The sequence below is a fragment of the Gopherus flavomarginatus genome, chromosome 7 (assembly GCF_025201925.1).
Source record: "Gopherus flavomarginatus isolate rGopFla2 chromosome 7, rGopFla2.mat.asm, whole genome shotgun sequence".
NCBI lineage: Eukaryota > Metazoa > Chordata > Testudines > Testudinidae > Gopherus > Gopherus flavomarginatus.
Genome location: NC_066623.1, coordinates 15,059,916 through 15,083,958, shown reverse-complemented (window position 1 = coordinate 15,083,958; position 24,043 = coordinate 15,059,916). Strand labels below are relative to the sequence as shown.

General features: G+C 43.2%; 1 protein-coding gene across 5 annotated transcripts in view; it reads right to left on the bottom strand.

The window, feature by feature from the left end:
* The window catches only part of SLC22A4 (solute carrier family 22 member 4), a 96,134-nt gene that overhangs the window by 42,044 nt on the left and 30,047 nt on the right, over positions 1–24,043 (bottom strand). For 4 of the 5 annotated variants that reach the window (XM_050962700.1, XM_050962699.1, XM_050962701.1 and 1 more), the window contains exons 4-7: positions 12,992–13,163; positions 6,329–6,455; positions 1,555–1,658; positions 368–582 (exon numbers count right to left, since the gene is read on the bottom strand). In XM_050962700.1, the coding sequence (XP_050818657.1) occupies positions 368–582; positions 1,555–1,658; positions 6,329–6,455; positions 12,992–13,163 (618 nt within the window). The remainder of the gene's footprint in view (positions 1–367; positions 583–1,554; positions 1,659–6,328; positions 6,456–12,991; positions 13,164–24,043) is intronic. The other variant, XM_050962702.1, reaches the window with a different exon arrangement.

Here is a 24,043-nt window from a genome sequence, read left to right as displayed (position 1 = left end):
GCATTTAGGTTCTACTGAAGTCTACGCTGAAATTCGGAGAACTTCTGATTTCTGTAAGCAGTGACTCCAGTTCAGATGCAGCTGTGTTTTGTAGTTTATCCAATTTTATGAGCTGGCATCTGAAGCATAAGCAGATCAATAGTTTGATATTCAGATGTGCTGAGCAACACAGCGCCCAGTAAACTCAATGAGAGCTGTAGTATGTACGGAAAAAAACCCCTCAAACTCAAATCAAATCAAGCCACAAATGATTGAGGTTTGGTGCAAATTTCACCCAGGAACTTTCTGGTTTCAAACCCTTTACTGGAGCAGTTAGATGGCACTGTAGGACATATTTTATTTTTATGTCATGAGTTGAAGCTCATACCTGTAGGCACCAGCTGAATGAAGAGAATAACCCCTCCCCCTAAGAACAAGGTGCCAGATATGGAATACCGCCGAGGCAAGGTTCGGAGGAGCAGCCAGGCAATCACATAAGCTGGAACTTCAATAATGGCTGAGAGGAAGCAATTGATGTAGGCATTTCCATGCAAGTTGGGAGTGTTGAGTGACAGTCCAAAGTAACCAATTGATGTTAACATCCTGAAAGATGAGTAAAAAGTAAAGTCTCTACAGTGTTACCCAAGATTCTGTTTCAGAAACAGCACTGTACCAAACATCAGCAGCGATGGGATGGTTTTCAGAATTTCAATAGCTACAGCAGTTTCTAAGTCTTTCGCCCTGCAGCTTCTTTTTGTACTAAAAATGTATGAACACAATCCTCTCCGCAGAACCCTAACTTAACGCTCCCTCCCATATACAATATGGTAAATGAAAGGCTCACTGGAAGTTATTCATAATGGTGTTTCACTGTGACAAATCCATTAACAACATAGTGAAGTAAGAAGTCCTGAAATGTTTCAGTTCATTACAGCATGCCAGCTACAATCCCTAGAGCAAATTCTATTAAAATTCTTGGAGTACTCATAAAAAACTGCATTACAGCCTCTGAATGCTATGGTTCTGCATAAGAGAGCTGGAAGGTTGGATTTCAAATCTTGGGACACCTCAATTTGACATCCGAAAGGAATTAGCCATTCCTCTAGGTGGGAGGCAGTGGAGTCTAAAGGACTGGATCACAGATTGAGAGTCATGTACTGAGTTTTAATACTTGTTCTGCTACTGAACTGCTATGTAGCCTTGAGCAAGGCACATGACCTCTTTTGCTATACCCCCAAGACGGTAATATGTACTTCACACGGATGTTGTGTGGATAAGATTGTGGGCTGTTGTTTTTTTACAGCAGCATTTTGAGTACACAATGTGCTATATAAATGCTCATCATCAATATAGTCATCATAAATTTGCATGCTCACATCCATGCTTAGGAGCACAAATCTCTACTTGGCTCAACACGGATGCAAGCACCTTAATGCAGGTATTTAGACACCCTATGCAGATTCCCACATTGAAATAGGTCCCAGTTTATGAGACTAGTTATTAGAAAAAACTACAACAGGCATCACAAACAGATTGTTTGTTGTCCATGTCCTTTAGGATCACACATCCACTTACCACAGCAACAATGACATAACAGTGATAACTGCAATGTTTCGGGTTCTGAACAAGTCCAAAATGTATGCCTTCTGCTGCTGCTGCTGAAGCTTCATATCCTGCATCTGAGGGGAAAAGGAAAACAAACACAAAATATCCCTATACCCAAGGAAAAGATCAATCCAATCCGTGGAGAAAAAATCTTAACACACAAATTTGGGAGGATGGAGGTTATGAAAAGATAGCCCCACATTAACCCTTCCAAGTAAAGTGAAAGGGCAGAAAATACAAAGATCGACTGCCACACAAGCAATTCTGCACCAGCAAAGGTGTTTCATAGGAATCTTGATTATTCTCTACCCCAGTGGTACTCCAAAGTAACTTTAAGTTGCTGTGACATAGGGCAGCACGGACACACCAGCACCAGTTTGATCTAGAAATCAGTGAACAAGTCATCAAAGACTAGAAAATCTAACAGCAAAAACTTGCACTAACTTCTCCTCCTTCATGCTGTACAAAGGCACTCCCAGAACTGGCCTCACTGCCTATTGAGATCTGTCTTTATTTAGAATACAAAGATCAGTGTAAAATAAAAAATCCTCAAGCTCTGCTGCCTATTTAGCAGTGGTTGGTTCCAACAGCACATGGGAAATTGGAGCTCAGTCCTGACCTCAATTACTGTGATGATATTTGCCACCACTGCTTCCCATGTTAGTGGAGGCTGACAGACCATTTGGTAGTGGAAACAGACCCTCTCCAGCCAATCTGGCATGTGCAGCGTCTTCTTTGCTGGGTCCAACTGATTCAAAGTGTGGAGGAAGGGTTCCCACCTAAGAATTACACCCTCCTTGGGCCAGGAGTGGCCAAACATTATTACCATTTAGTAGCCCAGGATGAAGAAAGGAGCTGGTGATCTTGGTCCAGGGCTTAGTAGGCTGGTGTCATTACTACAAAGGCCACTGCCCCAACAGATACCAAGTTAGTCTCAGGTGCGGGGCCAGCCCAGCTGGGCATAAAATGGGCATGAAACAGAGCTAACCTCTCAGTCCCAGATGACAAGGCTGTGTCACATTCCTGGTCTGCCTGGGGGAAGCTGAAGTGCTGCTTCCTTGGCTATTCCTGTTTGGCTAGCTAGAAGTTTTCACTTTCTAGGAACGTCCGTCTGGCATCGCTCACAAGGACTAAGGTTATTTTAACAGAACATACATCGTGCAGGCATCATCCACTGGCAAATGTAAAGGCTGACATCAGGATCAGACTTGTATGGTTGGTGTGTGGGGGAAAAGAGTGGCTGTATTGTCACTTAATCTGAAAGGCATGAGGCAGTGATGAAAAGCAGACTTTTCTACTGGAGCTGTGGCTGAGCCAGAAAGGAAGTGCTTTTCTTTCTCACAGCTGTCAGAGGATACAATTCCCACGCTCAAAACACACTTGCTTGTCAAGAACAGATTTTAAGTGGCATAATCAAAAACTAAACAATATTTGAGTAGTTTATGCTGCCAAGCAGCAAGTTCATCAAAGAACACATTTTTCTTGTAGAAAAGTCATAACAACATGTGGTTTTGTACTGTGCCGTGGATTATATGGAGCTTAAAATGTGGCTATTTATATGACAATACATAAAGTCTCATGTAAAAGATGTGCACATGTAATAAACACAGAAGGGACTGAAACCGAGGATCATAATCACCAGAGAGTATGAGCCGCTACCATCTAATTAAGCAGAGTAACTAGCCGGCTATTATGCTCACGGAGCTAGTCGCTAGAGGGAGACAAGATCACAAATGCTCAGTCACTGTATTATTTGTGTTGCAGTCAACCCTTAAATGTGAATAAGCTTTCTGTGCTAGGCTTTTTTCTTTGTAACTAAGAAGATTAGCCAAGAGGTATCATTCCTACGAAAGGACTAAATGTTCTTAATTAAAATGGAGCCCTTTTACCACCAGATCATTATTAAAAAGCCAGAAAACAAATAATAACCCCCCCATGCACACACACAGAGCCAACAGTATACTAAGCCAATGAAAAAGGACTACTTAGCTGTGGGGCAATGGAACAGATTACACACTATGCATGTTTATTTATTACGGGTGCCCTTCAGTGCTGTGCTGGGACTGACAGGCTCTTCAGTGATGCTCTGCCTTCTCCTTTGGCGCCTCCTACTAGCAAGTGCACATATGCATTATAAAATCTGGGTACCAGAACAGCTGCTCCACACAGATCCTTCCATCTGGAAGAACTACGTTTAAATTAAATGATCAGCTGTCAATAGTGCATCCAACCGCGATGAAGATTAATGTATTTTAATTTCTCATTTTTCTGAGTGAGGCAGTGGTACCTAATGATAGACAGTTCGTTACACCGGTGAAACAACCCAGTCCTGACTGAAAGCCAGAGAACGTCATTGCTGAAGAGTAGAGACCTTACTGCAAAAATAAACAGCAACTCCAGCTGAATGTTTTTGATTTACTGACGCAAATGAGCCACCACCAACTGCCTCATGTCACAGCAAGTATTGAACCTGGACAATTTACTAAACAACTCATGACAGAGCTGTGCTTTGAACTGTTTGGTGTTCTGGCTTCTCAGGCCTGGTCTACACTACATGTTTAAACTGAATTTAGCAGCGTTAAACCAATTTAACCCTGCACCCGTCCACACTACGAGGCCCTTTATATCGATATAAAGGGCTTTTTAAACTGGTTTCTGTACTCCTCCCCGATGAGAGGAGTAGCGCTGAAATCGGTATTGCCATGTCGGATTAGGGTTAGTGTGGATGCAAATCCACGGTATTGGCCTCTGGGTGGTATCCCACAGTGCACCATTGTGACCGCTCTGGAAAGCAATCTGACTCGGATGCACTGGCCAGGTAGACAGGAAAAGCCCCGCAAACTTTTGAATTTCATTTCCTGTTTGCCCAGCGTGGAGCTCTGATCAGCATGGGTAGCGATGCAGTCCCAAATCCAAAAAGAGCTCCAGCATGGACCATATAGGAGATACTGGATCTGCTCACTGTATGGGGAGACAAATCTGTTCTATCAGAGCTCCGTTACAGAAGATGAAATGACAAAGCATTTGAAAAAATCTCCAGGCTATGATAGACAGAGGCCACAGTGTTGTGTGACAAATGTTAACGGAAAGCCAAAGAATCAAATGGACGCTCATGGAGGGAGGGAGGGGGTACTGAGGATACCAGCTATCCCACAGTCCCCGCAGTCTCCGAAAAGCATTTGCATTCTTGGCTGAGCTCCCAGTGCCTGAAGGGTCAAAAACATTTTCCCGGGTGTTTCAGGGTATATGTCGTCAATTTACACCCTTCCCCCCCACCCCCGAAAGAAAAGGGGGAAAAAAACCTTTCTCGCTTTTTTTCAGTGTCACCCTATGTCTACTGCATGCTGCTGGTAGACGGGGTGCTGCAGCGCTGAACACCAGCATCCTCTTCCCGGTGGCAGATGGTACAATATGACAGCTATCCATCATCATCATCAGCCCATGAGTGCTCCTGGCTGGCCTCGGTAAAAATGGGAATGACTCCCGGTCATTCCCGGCAGATGGTACAGAACAGCTGGTAACCATCTTCATCATAGCAACCGGAGACTGAGCTCCATCAGCCCCCCTCCCTTTCATGTCTAAAGAAAAGATTCTGTACTGCCTGGACTATCATAGCAGCTGGAGGCTGCCTCCCCGTCATTTTATCTCACTAAAAAGTCAGTGTTTCTTATTCCTGCATTCTTTATTACTTCATCACACAAATGGGAGGACACTGCCACGGTAGCCCAGGAGGGTTGGGGGAGGAGGGAAGCAATGGGTGGGATTGTTGCAGGGGCACCCCCTAAAATGGCATGCAGCCCATCATTTCTGCAGGATCTCTGGGGCTCTGACACGGAGCGGCCGTGCTCTCTGGTTCTCTAGTACACTTGCCCCATATTCTAGGCAGGACTGACTCTATTTTTAGACAGAACATAAAGAAAGGAATGACCTGGGGAGTTATTCCCATTTTTGTCCATGCGCTCCCGGCCGACCTCAGCGAGGCCAGCCAGGAGCACCCATGACAGCAGCAGATGGTACAGAACGACTGATAACCGTCATCTCATCGCCAATTTACAATGGCATGGCAGACGGTGCAATAGGGATGGCAACCGTCTCTGCTACCTTGCAAAGGCAAATGAATGCTGCTGTGTAACACTGCAGTACCGCGTCTGTCAGCAGCATCCAGTACACATACGGTGACAGTGACAAAAGGCAAAATGGGCTCCATGGTTGCCGTGCTATTGCGTCTGCCAGGGCAATCCAGGGAAAAAGGGCGCGAAATGATTGCCTGCCGTTGTTTCACGGAGGAAGGACTGAGTGACGACATTTACCCAGAATCACCCGCAACACTGTTTTTGCATTGGGATCTCAACCCAGAAATCCAATGGGTGGGGGAGACTGCGGGAACTATGGGATAGCTAAGGGACAGCTATCCACAGCGCAACGCTCCGGAAATCGACGCTAGCCTCAGTACATGGATGCACACCGCCGAATTAATATGCTTAGTGTGGCCGCATGCGCTCAACTTTATACAATCTGTTTTACAAAACCGGTTTATGTAAAATCGGAATAATCCCATAGTGTAGATATACCCTCAGAATATGGACATGAAATGCCTGAACAGGAAAATAGCAAAGGTTGCCAAGTAGCAGATTAGAATCCCAGAACTGTAGGGAGAACTGGAAGAGACGTAAAGAGGTCATATAGTCCCTCCGTCCTCCCCCCCCCATCCCACCCAGTTGAGGCAAGACATATGAAAACGTACCTCTGTGGAGTCAAACAGCATAGCTGGGGCTACAATGCCATTTGTTTTTGCAGCCTTTCGGATGATGATTTCTGCCTCTTTAAATCTTCCCTGAGAGATCAGCCACCGGGGAGATTCAGGAATGACCCTGCAACAAATTTCAGAAGGACTGAATCAACATTTCCACAATGATCACAACTGCTGACTTAATAGGGTGACCAGACTGCAAGTGTGAAAAATCAGGACGGGGGGTGAGGGGTAATAGGAGCCTACATAAGAAAATGACCCCAAAATCGGGACTGTCCCTATAAAAGCAGGACATCTGGTCATCTTATGACTTAATTATCTTTATTAAACACACTTTGGGGATGGATTTTGCCATCTCAGTAATAGATCACTTCCTGCAGTAGGGTCCAAGCCTCCCAACAGATAAGCATGTGGGTCACTTTACCCATAATGAGTAGTACAGTAACTCCTCACTTAAGGTTGTGTTTATGTTACTGAAAAATGCGACTTTAAGCGAAACTATGTTAAGTGAATCCAATTTCCTCAGAAGAATTAATGTAAATGAGGGGGTTAGGTCCCAGGGAAATTTTTTTCACCAGACAAAAGACTATATATATACACATATACACACACAGTATAAGTTTTAAACAAACAATTTAACACTGGTACACAGTGATGATGATTGTGAAGCTTGGTTGAGGTGGAGGAGTCAGAAGGTGGGATATTTCTCTTACTGCTAAATGATGAATTAGCAATTGGCTGAGCCCTCAAGGGTTAACTCTCTCTCTACACAAGGCAGCAGGAATGGAGGGAGATATGCACATTTCCCTTAAGTGCACTGCCTTGTTAATTAGATCAGCTTGCTGAGAGGGCAGCTGTTGCAAGCTCCCTCCATCCTGAGCCCTGCTCTATGGAAGATGGGGTAAACAAGGTGCAGGAGCAGGAGGGAGGGGGACACCCTGACATTAGCCCCCCTCTTCCTTCCCTCCCCTCGCACAGGAAGCCGAAGTCTCGGGAAGCAGCTCCAAGGCAGAAGGCAGGAGCAGCACATGGCAGTGGAGGGAGGGACACAGCTGAACTGCAGGCAGCTGCTACACAGGCAACTTAGGGGAGCGGGGAGCTGATAGAGGCTGCCAGTCCACCCTGGTTCCAAGCCCCCACCAGCTAGCTGCAATGGGCTGCTCTTCCTGCAGGCAGTAGACAAAGCAGGCGGCTGCCAAAGACATTAGAAGGGAGCATTGCACAACTTTAAACAAGCATGTTCCCTAATTGACCAGCAACGTAACAACGAAACAATGTTAACCCCAATGACTTTAAGTGAGGAGTTCTTGTACAGCTGAGCTCAGTGGTACTGCTCAAGCACATGGGTAACTACTCACATGGTCAAATACTTGCAGGAGAGGGCACTCTTCCTATAATTTGTTTCTGAAATTAATTGTATTCATGTACATTAAGGGGATAATTAGATTCTATTAGAGAGTCAGAAGTTTCTTGGTAAATAGCAATATTAAGTTAGGTAGCATAAAAAGCAATCATAGTGGTACACAGCACACAAACGGTGTAGAGTTGTGGTGGAGATATTTAAAGGAAAGTGCAAATCTATTTAAAGGCTATTTGCCATCGAGATTACACACAACCTTCTTCGTCATCTTCATAGCACAAAGCTGATCAGGCTAAGAGAACGGTAGTAGTGCCACCTTGTGGACATGATTGGGTCCAACAGGTAAAAACCAAACATGATTATGTCTATTAATAACAAACACAAACTAGAAGGACATGCCTCTCCTTCCCCACTGTTTTAAAAACTCTAAATCCTTCAATCCTAACTGCTCCTGTCTTGCTCTCGGTAGTCAATGGTAATTTTCCCTCTCTATGGAACAATAGGTCAGAGATTGCCAAGATACCCTCATGACCTGCAACGCAGCTGCTAGACCTTTTCTCAAAGGGTTGATTAACATTTTTCTACTACTGTCTCCCCCACTGCATTTCTTTACAGGTCAGTTAATGAATACAAATGTAGATTGCAGAAGCAAGGGATACTCAGAACACCTTTGGAGTATTTATCTTACTAAGCTTTTGACAGGATAGTTCTTATTTCACTGTATAAAAGCTATTAAGAAAATACATTGGTTCATAAGAGCCACTGGCAGGCACTGTGCAAGCTTCCCTTACATACCTCTGCCAATGCACCTCAATCCTCACCTACCATCTCTTTGCCTCTCCAGTCCCAGACCCTGAAGAGGAGGATGAGAGTCAGGCCAATCCATATGGATGTTTTGCAATGCAGACAAACAAAAACTAGGAAGAACAGCCGCCAAGCACAACTTCACTGGTACCCCAAGGCAGGGCTTTGAATCTACGTCTCCAGCAGCAAGAGGCCAGTGAAACAACTCAGTGAGCCACCATAGCTCTTGTAGGATTTATACTCTAGCGACAGTCAGCTTCTCCAATAGCATTTCTATGTTCAAATACCTACTTTTCCTCCATTACTCCCACTAACAAAATGAAGCTGCACGTCGCAGAGGAAAAGCAAGAAACGCCGTATTGAAGCCAAGGATTTTAAGGCATTTCAGGTTAAATAGAAGCATTATTTAAAATGCCACTCTGGAGAGGGATCAAATTTCTGACCAACTCTCTAGTCTGGTGATAGCAAGCAGGCACTGAAAAGCGTTTTTAAAGGGTTTTACTTCATGGTTTCAGCCAAATTCAAAGAGCAGAAAGATGGAGCTGAATGGTATTTCACACTGTGTAGGATACAAGTCTATTTGCTTTACTTAACAGTGCGATAAAGACATTGTTCTTTTTGAGGTCTAAATGTATCATAAATGCGGCTGCTTCAGAAGAACAAGAAAGGAGCTTCCTGGTTAAGACCAGCGTGAAAAGAAGGACCAATTTCATGTAACTTTTTTAAGAGAACATGTACGTTTTGGGGGGTGAGGGAGACACCTCACATTTCTCACCTCTATCAGGAAATGAGTGCACTCACTCCACAGATGCAGAGAAAGGGCAAGCACAGCATCCCTCCTCTAATCTGCCTACAGGGCCAATCAAAAACATAAGGCTTTCCTGTCTTGTCTCTGTATGGTTTTCTTTTCACACTGGAAGTGCATAACCATCCATGGGTGAGAGGCAAAGTTTCTTTAAATTAGTGTCAGTTTAAAAAGGAATTTGGGTGAGGAGGGGGGAAGAATGAGTGCAAAGGAGAGACCAAAAAACAGAACAAAAAACCAAGGAGCGGAGCGTGGAATGGTCAGGGCTAAGGTTAGCCACGTGAAATCCATTAGGGTGATGTTTTCAAAATCCAGCATGACAACTGCATGCAAAGAGAAACGAGATGCAAGGAGAATCTCTTTATGTCTGGTAAACTGTCACTGCCAAAGCCTATTGCTGACATCCTCCCAAGTGGCAAAACAGGGAAAAGTAAAAAAAGTAAGTGTCTGGGTAAGCTTGCTAGACCTAGAGACAGCTAGTGGCTTGTCTGCATTTCCATCAAAGCCCTGTTAAGAAGGTATTTGTGATGGAGCTGCCTGTCACATAGGGACCAGATGCTCCCCTCTGTGATCCAATACCAGGAGAGGCTTTAGCGCGAGTCCATGGATACAACTGCACCACAGATATAACGAAACCGAGGGCGCCAAACCTGACTGGTGCTGTGATGCTATGCGCCATGTTGCAACACCCAGAGCAGGGAGCCGGGCCCAGCCCCGCGGGTCAGGAGGGCAGGTTTGTTCTGTAGCTCCACCCCTGTGGCCTCCATGCCATGCGAGGACTAGGGTTGCGGTGCTGAGGCAGAGGGTGCTGCTGCGGGTGGTTGGTGCACCCCTTGGCTGCAATCCAAAACCAAGCCTAACAAGAGTTTAGTATAGTGCTCGAAAGGCTACATCCACCCCTGCTCAATACAGAGCTCCACACATTCGAAGTGAGGGAAGCCAGTCAGATTCCTAGCCCGTCAGTCACATTCCTGGACAAACAGCTCACCTGACTGCCACAACCAAGACAAGAAAACTTACCTTTAAAGCAGGCCCTGCTACATAGGCTGTTTTAGGTCTTCACAGATGCTCACTCTCTTGCTGGGAGGTCCAGAGCTTCGAGACATGCCAGCTCCAACTTGGCTGTGTGCTCAGCCAGCCAGGGATTAATGGGAAAGAGGCTGGTGCATGGTGTTAGTAGCAAGAGAAGGGAGAAAGGAGCAGGGACAAGAAAAGTAGGGAGGAAAGAGGGAAGGACCCACAGTGGCAACAGCTGAGAAATGCATATGATGGTTTCCATTGATCTAAGTGGAAACCTTTTCCAAAGGATTGTAAGATTCTCCTCCACTTTAAATTTGTACAAATATTTTTGAAAGGTATAAGGCACTCAGAGCCATAGATCTCCAAGTCCCAGGAAGTCAGGTCAGCTTCAAGACAGCATCCCCAGTCTCTAAAGGCCAGATAGGCTGGCATAGCCCCTTACAGGATGAGGCATCCAATTGGCTGAGGAAAAAAACAAGGTGGAGCCAAAGAAGCCATCGAGTTCTGCTCAACCAGCCAAATGAACCTGCAAGAGGTCATGGTGCTTCTGTAAATCCCTCCCTGGACAAGCTACTGACCAATACTGACCCAGCGAGCTGTCCCTGGGGCTGCGTTTGCCTAAATGCATTTAATGTATACACTTTGTTGTTTGGTGTGCTCTCTTGTCTTCAGTGCAGCTTCCACAGCGCATGCTAAATAATCATGCACCTGATCGTGGCACAGAATTTTGGTTTGGTGACTGTGACACTGTGACCCACATATGCAAGGACCTGGGTAATCCTGTCAGAACTCCCTTCACTCAGCTGGCATGGGGGGTTAGGAGAAGGCAGTAGTGACACATTTTTATAACCGCACATTTTACATTTCCTTTAGGCTAAAATTCAACCTCACCCCTTAACCTAGGCATGTAAAATTTGTTTTTTAATGGGAGTTATGGTTGGAAAGTTATTCACTGTACAGGACTGGTTTCCCCAAATAATTTTAAAATACAGAAAACCATATTTCATCCTCACAGCAGCATGCTATGGTTTTACTTCAGTAGTGAAATAGATCGTTGCAAAGAAAAGGCATCACAGACAGATAAAGGGATTCTGATATGTTGTTTTTAGGATAAACTAACCTTGAATTACTCTGAATTTGTTAATACTGCATGGATTAGCAAAGATACACATGAGATGCCTGGTTTATCAGAGTGGTTTCCTGTTGTATGGCTGACTTCACATTCCAAAAGTAACATGTTGAAGGTTTACATAACTATGACAAAGGAGATGTGAACTGTTACAGCCAATCAATCCACACAGCCACTCTTGGAAGAGTTATATGGCATTTGGCGCAGATACCATCCAGACAGCAAATAAGATTAGCTTTCAGAACTGCTGACAGAGGATCTGTTATGGTCTATTGGGTTAATCCATCATTAATTTTTTGGATTTTGACTTCTTTTCCAAGGCCACATTAGAGGAACAAATACCTTGCTCCATGAAACCCCCCAAACTGTGACCAAACTTTACCCAGGGGGGGAAGGAGAGAAGAAAACGGAGCACCAAAATGTTAGGGCTAAGACTTTTTCTTTCCTCAACTCATCCCCATATGCCACTAGCATCTCCCTCTAGTGGGGAATCTGATGTACAAGGGGCACTGCACCCAAGACATGACATAATTCACTAAAATGATCATATTAAAGTAAATTACTTGTGTTTAGGCCCCAATCTTGCAACCTTCTTAACAAAGGTGCACTGTGCAAAGGCCTACTGACGGGAGTGTCCAGGCATATGGTACAAGTTGCAGGATCTGGCGTGAAACTAGAACCCTGGATTCCAGCAAGTCTGCTGGGCCAAACAGTTAGTTGCTGGCTTCCCTACTCCACCACACTTTCTTTGTTTTTAATGACTCAGCACTGTACCCTGAGGTGGCGAGACTAAAAGTGAGTTATAAAAAAGATCAGAGTAATTAAAGATCAAGGAGATCCATTAGACCATAGAGTTTCTGCTCCTTCAAGGGCAGGATAAAATCCCCGCAAAGGAAGATGCATTAAGCTAAACGACATATGATTTGAGCCAGAAGGCCGAGCAGGAGTACGAGATGTTCATTACAGTCACAATGTCATGGACAAGTTTTAAACATCCTCCCTGCTCCAGTCTCTTACCCTTATCCAGCCCTCTCAGACACAAACATTGTGTGTAGCAAAGCACACAGTTTCTGGGTAGCATTGCAATAAGGAAGATTTTTGTTGCATTCCAACAGTTGCATCCACACAGAAAATAGGTTTCTAAAAAAGGGAAGGAAGAAAAGTTGGAAGGGAAAGTTTGTATAGTGCAACACATCCAGCAATAATAAAGGAGATAACAAAAAGGTTATAAAGAGAGTTTGAGGTTAAGAGTCCGATAGTCTGGAAAGAATTTCCAAACAGCACTGGAAAGCCAGCATAAGATGGACTCTAGCAGTGTCAGCAGGGTTCAGCACACAGATAAGTTATCTTAAAACTGTCTGAAAATGTTTCATCTTCAAGGCAAATCCCTTCACTTGGCATGCACAATACCAAAATGTGAGGAGAAAAAAATCCACAGCAATTATAATCCAACTGGTTGTTTCACAATTTAAACTGGAGGTTACCAGCTACAGATGGGACTTTCTGAAGCCGAACACCTTGCAATACAATTAAACTCACCACCACAGTGGAACGCAGAGCACCCCAGGTACAGTAAGAGCCAGTAGCAGCATCCGCCAGTCTCTGATGAAGTAAGCAAATAGTGGCAGCAACATGTAGCCAATTGCAAAAAATGTGCAAACTCCTAATGTGCAGAATATAATACGAACTGATTTGCCAAGAATTTCTGTGCCTGTTCAAAACAAGGGAGTTTGGATTAGCATTTTAACTCTTTTTGTAAAAACCACGTCTAAATATTTTATCGCATTTACAAAAATCAGCTAAAACAATCTTTAAAATGGAGTCATTTCCCTTGTAACACTTAAAGGGACACTGTCAAGGAGTTCTGGCCCCAAATAAGACCAACGTTAACAGGAAGATAATCTAGTGGAACAGTTTTCCAGATTTTAATCGTATAAGAGATTTCAAAGTTGCCAAGCCATTAATGAGTAATTGAAAAGCCAGCCACCATCTGTGTGGGAACCACCTTTTTCAGTGCCCTCTGCTGGTTCTGCAAAAGCAGATTTCAAGTAATATACAGCTATTTTCAACACTAGACATATTCCTCATAACATCTATGATATTGCAAAGACAACAAAATAAATAGGCCACTTTTTTTAGAGCTTTGTTTCACCAACCCTCTGAATTTCTGCATTGCTAGCATCAATACTTGCTCAACGGACAGAACAAAAGTAGGAGGAGACTTAGTTTCTACCATTGCAAAGACTGGGGAGTTAAGAGAAAAAAACAGCTGACAGGATCCTTTTAATCAATCCTTCTTGTTCATCTCTCCCAGCAGTTTTTCAGTAATTTGGGAACAGAACATAAAGGAAGTTTATACTGAAACATGGCTCACTCCAAATAGATCAAGATTAAAAACCTGCCATATTAGCTGATGGGGCCACATGACCAGTGCCCTGTATCCAACAGTGGTCAATGGCAGATGCTTCGGAGGAAGGCACAGAGCCACTGCCCCTAGTCCTCTACAATAGTACCTGAAGATGAGGGCCGTTAATATCTCGCTCACTCCAAGAATTTACATTTCAGCCACAAAACCGCAGATGATGTTATTCACAGGAACATACAACAGATTTCGAAAATCTTGCTAAACCCTTTGCTTCAGTTCTTCCCTGCAGTGGCATGTTCCACAGGTTCACCAACTGCATAAAGCCGTCTTCTATTACAATCAGTTTTGAGTGCCCTCGTATCCCCGGAAAGGGGACATTTGAGGCCTTCACTGGCATGGTTTTTAAAATGCCAAACACCTAATAGTTCACATTAACTTCAATGGAATTTGCCGAGTGCCACTTCTTTGTCTGTCTAAATAAGTGCTTGGGACCCTAACTTCAGATACTCATCTCTGAAAGTCTTTGCCTATATTTCCTACCATACTTCTCCAAAATAAGTATTCCTAGTCTTTCAGTCTTGCCTTGTTTGGAAGTCCCTATAAGTCTCTGATCATTTCCATGACCCTTCTCAAACTGAGTTTTCCTAGGTTCTTAAAATTACCTGAATTAGACTGAATGCACTGTTCTTGAGGAGGATACACCACCTACACATAATGGCATAGTATCAGTAATTTTCTCTGAAACACCACAATGGTAGATTCGCCTTGTTGATATCATGATGGAGAAAGATTCTTTAACCTGTTCAGTTTGAGGGTGTCTCAGTGTTCCCTACAGAAGCTATAACTGCTCTGGAATCTGAGCGCAGGTACATATGGCTTAGGTTACGACATACTGGGCTGAACACTTTGCCCTTGCTTGCACTGAAATCAGTCTTCCATGGTGTTGCCTGGTTATTACATATTATTGGATCCTCTGGAGTTGCTTACAATCCTTACTGATTTTGACTTACCTAAATATTATGCTAGTAAATTTAGTTACCTCACTGTCCAGCCCCTGTAAGCAGTTATATGGGGACACACACAGATCCTAGCTCTCAAGTCTGGCCGAGTTACATTTGGCGTAGGACCCAAAAGGGGAATGAAGATGACTTTACGCCACTTTTATTCTCTCTCCCTGATCTCCAGGGCACCCTCAGCACAAATCAGAGCAGCCTCAGGACTGATCTAAATTACAATAGCCTGAAAAGCCCCAGGAGGATTTGTAGCATCGGAGGATCACCTGAGCACAGCACGTTTCAGCCACACTCACTCCAGCACATCCCCTATGCTGGCTACATGGCACCCAGGGATTCTATAGGGGAATCCTCAGTTAGTCACTTTGACTAGTTTAAAGGCTGCAATGGGCCAGATACACTAAGCAAAGCCACCTCCTCAGAGCCACTGGACTGGCCCAGACTAAGGTAATTTATGGCTTGCAAGAAGTTATTTCCATTAAATTAAAACAAGCAACCCAGAAAACAGCATTTTTTAGATTTAAATATTCCCTGGTTGCTTTTGCAGCCCAGACAAGAATATTATGTTTGTTTAAATTTCAGGTTCTTATGCACTAACTAGTTAGTGTTTTCATCCCCCAGGCCCACTGATGTGCAAAAAGTATAGACAGCATAAAATGATGAACAATTAAAAATGTTTTCAACACTTTCAGTTTCAATACCTAATGTGCTATTAGTAAAATACCCTGGAAGTTTTTAACCTGACATTGTTTCTTATATATATATATATATATATTCATAATAATATTAATATAACACTAGATTTAGTTCCAGTTCCTGGGTCACTATTATTAATCATTTCCAACTTATTCATAATCTTTGCATCCTTTCTCAAGACAGGAGAGTCTCAACTTTCTTATACCATGGTCCATGATTCAATAAACAGATTGTCATGTGGACACATCACCTCCTATTGCCAACATGCAGATCACTTTCCCGCCAATCTGTGATCACATAACATCCCTCTAGCAACTAGCCAGCTCATCTGGTAGAGCATCAGACTCTTAATCTGAGGGGCCAGGGTTCAAGTCCCTGGTCAGGTGATAAACTACTCACAAAGCTGTTTGGGGGAGGGATAGCTCAGTGGTTTGAGCATTGATCTGCTAAACCCAGGGTTGTGAGTTCAATCCTTGAGGGGGCCATTTAGGGTACTGGGGTAAAAATCTGTCTGGGGATTGGTCCTGCTTTGAGCAGGGGGTTAGACTAGATGACCTTCTGAGGTCCCTTCCAACCTTAATCTTCTATGATTCTAACTTCAGCAGTGACTTTCAATGTAGAGTAAAAGCATTTACATCTGGCCACCTGCAGCAGCTCAGTAAGAACTGTGCAAATAAACTCAAATAGAGCATACCTATCTCTGTCCTTGTAAAGTAATGGAAAGAAGGAAATGGCAGAAAAGAAGAAAACCCCAGCAGCTCCAAAGGCAAATTTTGTATGGGGTTAGAAAGGGGGATGTGTTGCAACACCCCATCACTGCACCAGGACTGTGCTGACACATTGCATCAATAACACTGGTGAGTCATGAAGATGCAGTGATGGAATGTCATACTCTTCATCACTTTGAAGCACTCCACAAGATGATGGAAGTGGTTATCCAAGATAAAATACAACTGAGATATTGCATAAGGAAAAGAGGGGAGAAATACCCTCGCAGTTCAGACTAGTTCAGTGATTAGCAGTACTGTTAAGGGCCTATACAATTAATATAATAAGTAGCAAAAAATAAAATTAAATTTAGCCAGGAATATGGGCAGAATTTTATTGTTTTTATTTGTTTTTCACAATGCCTTGTCTAGGATAGATTGTGTCTGCTTTGGAGCTTAACATAGAACACTTATAACAAACATCAGCTTTCGGGAACCTTCACTGAGTGTCCTACTAGGAGTGAATCTGTTTCCCTGTTTAATGATCTTCCAATTTAAGAGTTATCATATAATCCAGTTTTGAAAGCTCCTGAAGAGAAGCAGGTCTATGGATTGAAATTAAATGGACAAACGGACACTGATTCACCCAGGTAAATGACTGCAAGTGTGTACTGAGGTTGGATCAATCTATAATTTTGTTTTGGAAGAGAAGGATTGCAGTAATAAGATAATATTGTAATAGAGTTACAGTTCAAATAACCATGCATCCCTAAATCAAAGCAAATTTTTGACAGCTGGCTCATTCAGCACACACGTTGTGCCAATGTGATACTTAGTCTGTAGAGAGAGGAACAGTGTAAACCTTCAGTTACCTAGTTCTTTTTTCAATAAAATGCCTAGCCTTCTCTTAAGAAAGTCTGTACCTAACAATTCTACCCCATCTCTCACATGGTCCTCAATTCCCGGACTACGGAAATTTCCTATCCATTAGGGGAATTAGACTCCTTTACTCACTGAATATGATGTGGACTCAATTAATGACATCAAGCAGACAGATACAAAGGTGTAAGGAAGTGTAGGGGGATAGATATGAGTTATACAGTTCATAAAAGTGCATTGTAATATTGCCTAAAAGCTACTGTGGTAGAAATGCACAAGATCTATTTATGAGCTGCATTTATTTATGAGACTGACTAACCTGAGCAAGCGGCTTATGAATAATTTCCCATTAAGCAACTTCAAAAAGTATCTCCTCCACCCCCACCTTTCATGTTTTTGTTTTTCAAAAAGAGCAAAGTTATAATATTCTCCCCTGGTTGTTGTTTGTTTTGTGTCTTTACGAGAAGTTTGGTGTTTAAAAAAAACAATGAAATATGGAGTTTAAATATTTTGTTAAAAATGCCTAGAACTTTAGGATTTGTGACAATTCAAAAGGAAGATCTAACATAAGATTAAGTCTCTTGGGTACATTTATATTCCTTTCCTGCCAAAGGAGAGCAATTTCAGGACATTACCAAAGCACCTGTACAAATGTAGTGTATTTTTAGTCACATATCTTGACCACAAAAAATCTGGTAACCATGGAAAGTTAATTTTTTTTATATATGGAGATATACCTATCTCATAGAACTGGAAGGGACCCTGAAAGGTCATTGAGTCCAGCCCCCTGCCTTCACCAGCAGGACCAAGTGCTGATTTTGCCCCAGATCCCTAAGTGGCCCCCCTAAGGATTGAACTCACAACCCTGGGTTTAGATGCCTGAAGCTAAGGAAGGAAAGAAAAAGTTCTTGTAGAAAAGCCTCTCCAGGGAGACGGCTGAAAGACATCTCTTCAGAAATTAAACAAAGGTTCAAAAAGAAACTACTCCCACGAATGCAAAAAGCAGTCCTGCGAAATGCAAGAACCAGCTGTTTTTTCAGCTATTCCTTGATAGTGTCTAAGTTATGAGCAGGAAAGTTAATATTTAATGGTTGATTTCTAGTCATACAATTTGATTTTAAATGGCAAATGAAAGGAGAGATTCTTGGAAAGGGGCACACTTTACAAAACAATACGACTATTTAGCATAGGTGTGCGTACGGGGTGTGCCAGATGTGCCCAGGCACACCTTAATGTCTCAAAAAAAAAAAGTGGCTTTGCGTTTTAATGTAAGTAAAGTTGAGTTGTTAATTTAAAAAAAATTAAGTTTAGTTAAGTTTTAGTTTCTTTAGTTTGTTTGATGAATAAAAATAATGTCCTTTATGATTGAGTATTCAATAAATGTTGGCCTTTAAAAAAAATAAATAAATAAAATTCCCTGGGTGCACATCCTAATGAAATGTTCTGCTCACGCCTATGGCCCTGTGCCCTATGGCCCTATGCTATTTAGTCAATGTGGCTAGGTTGTAGGGTCTTGAACTTCAAATGGCTACCTTACACATCCGTGGGTCACTCTTCCTCTCTAAAAAACAGAACAGGAGTACTTGTGGCAGCTCAGAAACTAACAAATTTATTTGAGCATAAGCTTTCCTCTCTAGAAGCTCAACTTATAGCAAGGTCTCTGCTGAACACAAAACAATAGGAAACCTTTTGCTCTATAGTCCTATCTGATGCAGCCCCTCCCTCGCCAATCATCCTGGGATGAAAGCTTCAAAGGTAGTAAGCCTGTAAATAAATCTTAATAGGAGAAGTCCATATTAATTTTTCATAAACAGATTTTCTTGAGAAACTAGTGATTTCTTAAGGAGCTGGAAAATGCATAATATTTAATGAGGCTCCAACTCAACATCACAGTCATTTAATATAGTTGCTTCTTGAAGCTATTGAATCTGCCTTGCAACAGAGGCAGGTCATCTTTACAGTATTAAAAGAAACCTTCAACATGCTATAAGAAATGTAGCAACATTCCCATGGTTCACATGGACACCTAGTGCACTTTCATCACCCAAGTCACTTGAATCACTTCTCACACACTGATCATCATCTGTTGCGGTGGAAGTGAATCCAACCAGGATTCAGTAGAGACAGTAAAATGGATAATTTTTAAGCAGTACAAAACACTATGTGCAGCTAAAAGAACATCAATCTAAAACTATTTTAGGAGACGCAACCATGTCTCCTAACAACAGACAGCTAACTTCAAACACAAATGCACATGCACAGAGAGAGAGTTTAGAAACAGGATGGATTAAACAGTAAAACAAGACCTAACATTCTAATTATCTTCCCAGAACTGGGTTGCTCTCTTGTACTGGTTAACCTTCATGAAATGCTGAGGAGAACATAAACAGGTACACTGAGTTTGGAAGCTAATTACCCAGCTTACACGCTGAGAGCTTATACAGTTAAAAACCATTAAAGGTTACCTAATCAGCACCTAAACTCACAAAGCATATTAGATGGGATTTGTGTAGGAATAGTTATAACTAGAGAACAAATACAGCTCCTGTTAATCACCATGTCTCCAAATTAATCCACAATATTGTAGGTTAAAAAGAGACCCAAAAGATTTTTCTAAAAGGATTTTCAGTTTCAGCAAATGGCATTGACTTAGTCCACTGAACAAAAGACAATCTTGTTAATAGCAGCTTTACTAGCTCAGAAACCTGTCAGTGCTGTACAGCTCAGTAATGATCCATAAACTCAGATCAAAGGCCTGGCACAGCCCCTCCAACTTCAAACAATCTCATCTGAAAAAGACTGATAACAACCAGGGCTTGGATGGGGATAAACTGTATCTCTGCTGATGGCCCGACCTACTTATCAGCACCGTGCTGCTGATGGTTGTGAAACCCATTAGCCATGCTAAGACACTGCCATGCCCTCTTGCATAGTGCTGATTTTACACTGCGTTTTTGGAACATTTGAAAGGAATGTTTCCCCATTAGTGTTTCACAGGGGTGGAAAAGAATAGGATTAGCTGTCATTATGTGGCTTTAACTGAAATTATCATGATGTTAGTGTCAAAATGGCATCTCAGTTTAACACAGAAACTTTTTTTTAAAAGACATCCCTATTTCAAACACCAGGTTTCGACCAAGAAGGCCTGGTTTGTTTTTCAACCCTCAAAATAAGGGTTCCTAAAAGCACCCCTGTTACAACTGCCTGGCCATGACTAGAACTCTTCACTGTTGGATCACCCTTTCATAACGTTTTTCCCACCATATTTTTCTGCTAGATGGCTTGCCGCTCTGGAATAGTTATATGACAGCCGAGTCTTGCTTGTTACATTTCCTCCTTTCTAGATGGTGAGTATTTCCCTTACATTTTCCCTTTCTCTTATCATTCATGAGACAGCACATTCTCACATGCCAGTACAGCACATTGCTCTAACCTACATGTGATAAAGCAGAGGGAATCCAAATGATTGCCAGTTACATGCTATAACTATGTAGCCTAATACAATGTGGGGTAAAAACACTGCCCAATGCTTTCAAAAATCCATCATTTAACTGCCCGGTCATCCTAAATACTTAACTTATCCTGATACTCTGCTAGAAGTACAATAACTCATCTGATAGACCTATTTGCTTTGTTAATACACAGCACTAAAACCTCAGCTAAGCTTTTGTCAAATCATTAGTACAAGGTTTGATCAAATACATTAACCTAAGTTAAGCATGTAGAACCAAATCCTGATCTCATTTAAGAATGGAAATTCTGCTAACAGCAACAATTGGACCAAAATTTGGCTTCAGTTTGGATTTCTCAGATATTGTACTCTGTTCTTTCCCAAACAATGGAAAACCCATTCAAGCCTCCCATCAGGCAAACTTTCCTTGAGAGAGGCAGAAACCTACACTCAACAGCATTCCTCTCAAAAAAACAAACCATTCAAGTCAAATTATAAGAATGAGAGCCTGTATATTTTTTTCTATTTCACCTGAATTATTTCGCCATTGGATTCAGGAAAAGCTGGACAATCCACCTATACATATTAGCAAGTACTAAAGAATTCTTCTGCTTCTGAGGAGTTGAAGGTAGATCCAAGAAGGGAGATGAGGCAGAGGAAATAAGATCTTCCCCACAACTTATTTTTCCCTGTGCGATCCAGGGACCTCTTGGTGCAAATTGGCAGAGGGCAGAAGGGGCAGGCATGGGTTTTATAGGGAGTTGGACATATACGTAACAGTTCACTGAAGAGTGGCACATATGGTCTCTGCAGAGAGCCATAGCTGACATAATCATTGTGAAATATATGTACGGATAGTATTTAAGGAGGCATGTATCTATATTGAAAATTATGTTCTTAAGGTCTTTGATTTAAGACAGGCCACCAAAAGGTGACATACCTTGGAAGGTTCCTTTCAGGCAGGAGGTAACAGACACCTATTTCCCCATTTAACTATATGAGTATGGTATATTGTATGCAAATAGGTGTACAACATGAAGCATACTTCACCAGTTGTAAAATGAGAGATTGCAAAATCTACAAGAAAGGAACTCTATAAGATGAAACACACAGCAGTGGGTGTCCTGTTTATAAATAAAGGCAAAAGGATGGGACAAATATATCTTGGGACAAAGAAACATATATAATCCTTCACCTGGGAGGCAAGCTGACAGCGTACTTGTCTCATGAAAGGAGGGTCACAGCCAAGCCTGGCTGTAAAGCACTGCAAGGATTTTGGGTGAGCAATATTCTACAAGACTTGAGAGTATTTTGTTAATTGAGTCTAGGCTCTAGAGTGTGTGACTATTTTCTTTTATATGTAACCATTTCTTTCCAATACTTCTATTTCCTACTTTTTGAATCTCTAATGTTTCTCAAACAAACTTGTACTTAATCTCACTATAAACATATCTAAGAGGTGTGTGTAAAGAAGAGCAGCGATCTGAGGGGGGACTGATAAACTGGGTTGCACTATTTCTTTGGATGCAGCAAATCTCTCAATACCGAGTGGACCAGGGGCTGGATATGCCAGGGAGATACTCGGAGGGCCTATTGCTAACCCGCAGAGTAACATGGGGCCTGCCAGGCCAAGAGGAGAGTGCTTGTGTTGCCCACGGCCACTGGAATTGGGGAGCTGACCCATGGTAGGCACAGACGAGACTTCCTCATGCTAAGGGCAAGTGGCAGCAAGCTGCCTCACAATCCCAGGTACCTTCAGGAAGCGTCACACCTTGTACTTCTACTAGGAGGCCAATCTCACAATTTAAGATCGTCTTTTATGAGCAGTGCTACACAGATGCCTTAGAAATGGATACTTGAGACACAAAATAGGTTTTGTTTAAGGCCACACTGTGCTGTTGAGAGAAAGTGCCTGACAGAAGTGAATGAGATTTTATAAAAAAAAAAAAGTAACTGGCCTCTGGAACAAACCACTTGCTAGCTAGCCAAATGGCGAGGGGAAAGCTCTGCTATGGGACACAGTTCACTTGTCTCCTCCCCTCTTGATAATGAAAATGTTGACAGCACAGTAGCAAGATATTTTACTTCCACGTGTCCCTTAACAACTACGTTTTTGGTTAAGTCAAGTGAGCTTGCTTGAGAATATTCAATAAAGTGTCCCTAGGAGATAACTTTCCACAATCAGTTAAATTCAGGCCCACTGACTTTGGTAGGCTATGGAAAAGACGGTTACTCACCTTTGTAACTGTTGTTCTTCGAGATGTGTTGCTCACATCCATTCCAGTTAGGTGTGCGCGCCGCGCGTGCACGTTCGTCGGAAACTTTTTACCCTAGCAACTCCAGTGGGCCGGCAGGTCGCCCCCTGGAGTGGCGCTGCCATGGCGCTCAATATATATCCCTGCCGGCCCACCCGCTCCTCAGTTCCTTCTTGCCGGCTACTCCGACAGTGGGGAAGGAGGGCGGGTGTGGAATGGATGTGAGCAACACATCTCGAAGAACAACAGTTACAAAGGTGAGTAACCGTCTTTTCTTCTTCGAGTGATTGCTCACATCCATTCCAGTTAGGTGAATCCCAAGCCATACCTAGGCGGTGGGGTCGGAGTGAGAAGTCGCGGCATGGAGCACTGCAGATCCGAAGGCCGCATCCTCTCTTGACTGCTGGACCAGGGCGTAGTGGGAAGCAAAGGTGTGGACCGATGACCAGGTCGCTGCCCGACAGATTTCCTGGATGGGCACACGGGCGAGGAAAGCCAGCGACGACGCCTGCGTCCTGGTAGAATGCGCAGTCACACGGCCCGTAGGGACGTGGGCCAAGTCATAGCAGGTCCTGATACAGGACGTTACCCAAGAGGATAGCCTCTGGGAGGAGATAGGAAGCCCCTTCATGCGGTCCGCTACCGCCACGAAAAGCTGGGGGGATTTGCGGAAGGGCTTGGTCCTCTCCACGTAGAACGCGAGAGCCCTACGGACATCAAGCGAGTGGAGCTGCTGCTCCCTGCCTGAGGAGTGAGGTTTCGGGAAAAAAACCGGAAGGAATATCTCTTGGCTGATGTGGAAGGACGAGACTACCTTGGGGAGAAAGGCAGGGTGTGGCCTCAGCTGCACCTTATCTTTGTGGAAGACTGTATACGGGGGGTCTACCACAAGAGCCCGGAGTTCCGACACCCGCCTAGCTGAGGTGATAGCTACTAAAAAGGCAGTCTTCCAAGAGAGGTAAAGCAGGGAGCAAGTAGCTAACGGCTCAAAGGGGGGTCCCATGAGCCGAGACAACACCAAGTTAAGATCCCAGGTTGGAGCAGGGAGTCGGACGTTAGGGTATAAACGTTCCAGTCCCTTAAGGAATCTAGACACCGTCGGGTGAGAAAAAACAGAGCGACCATCCGCACCCGGGTGAAAGGTGGAGATAGCTGCCAGGTGGACTCGCAGCGATGATATCGCCAGACCCTGTTGTTTGAGGGACCAAACGTAGTCTAAGATATT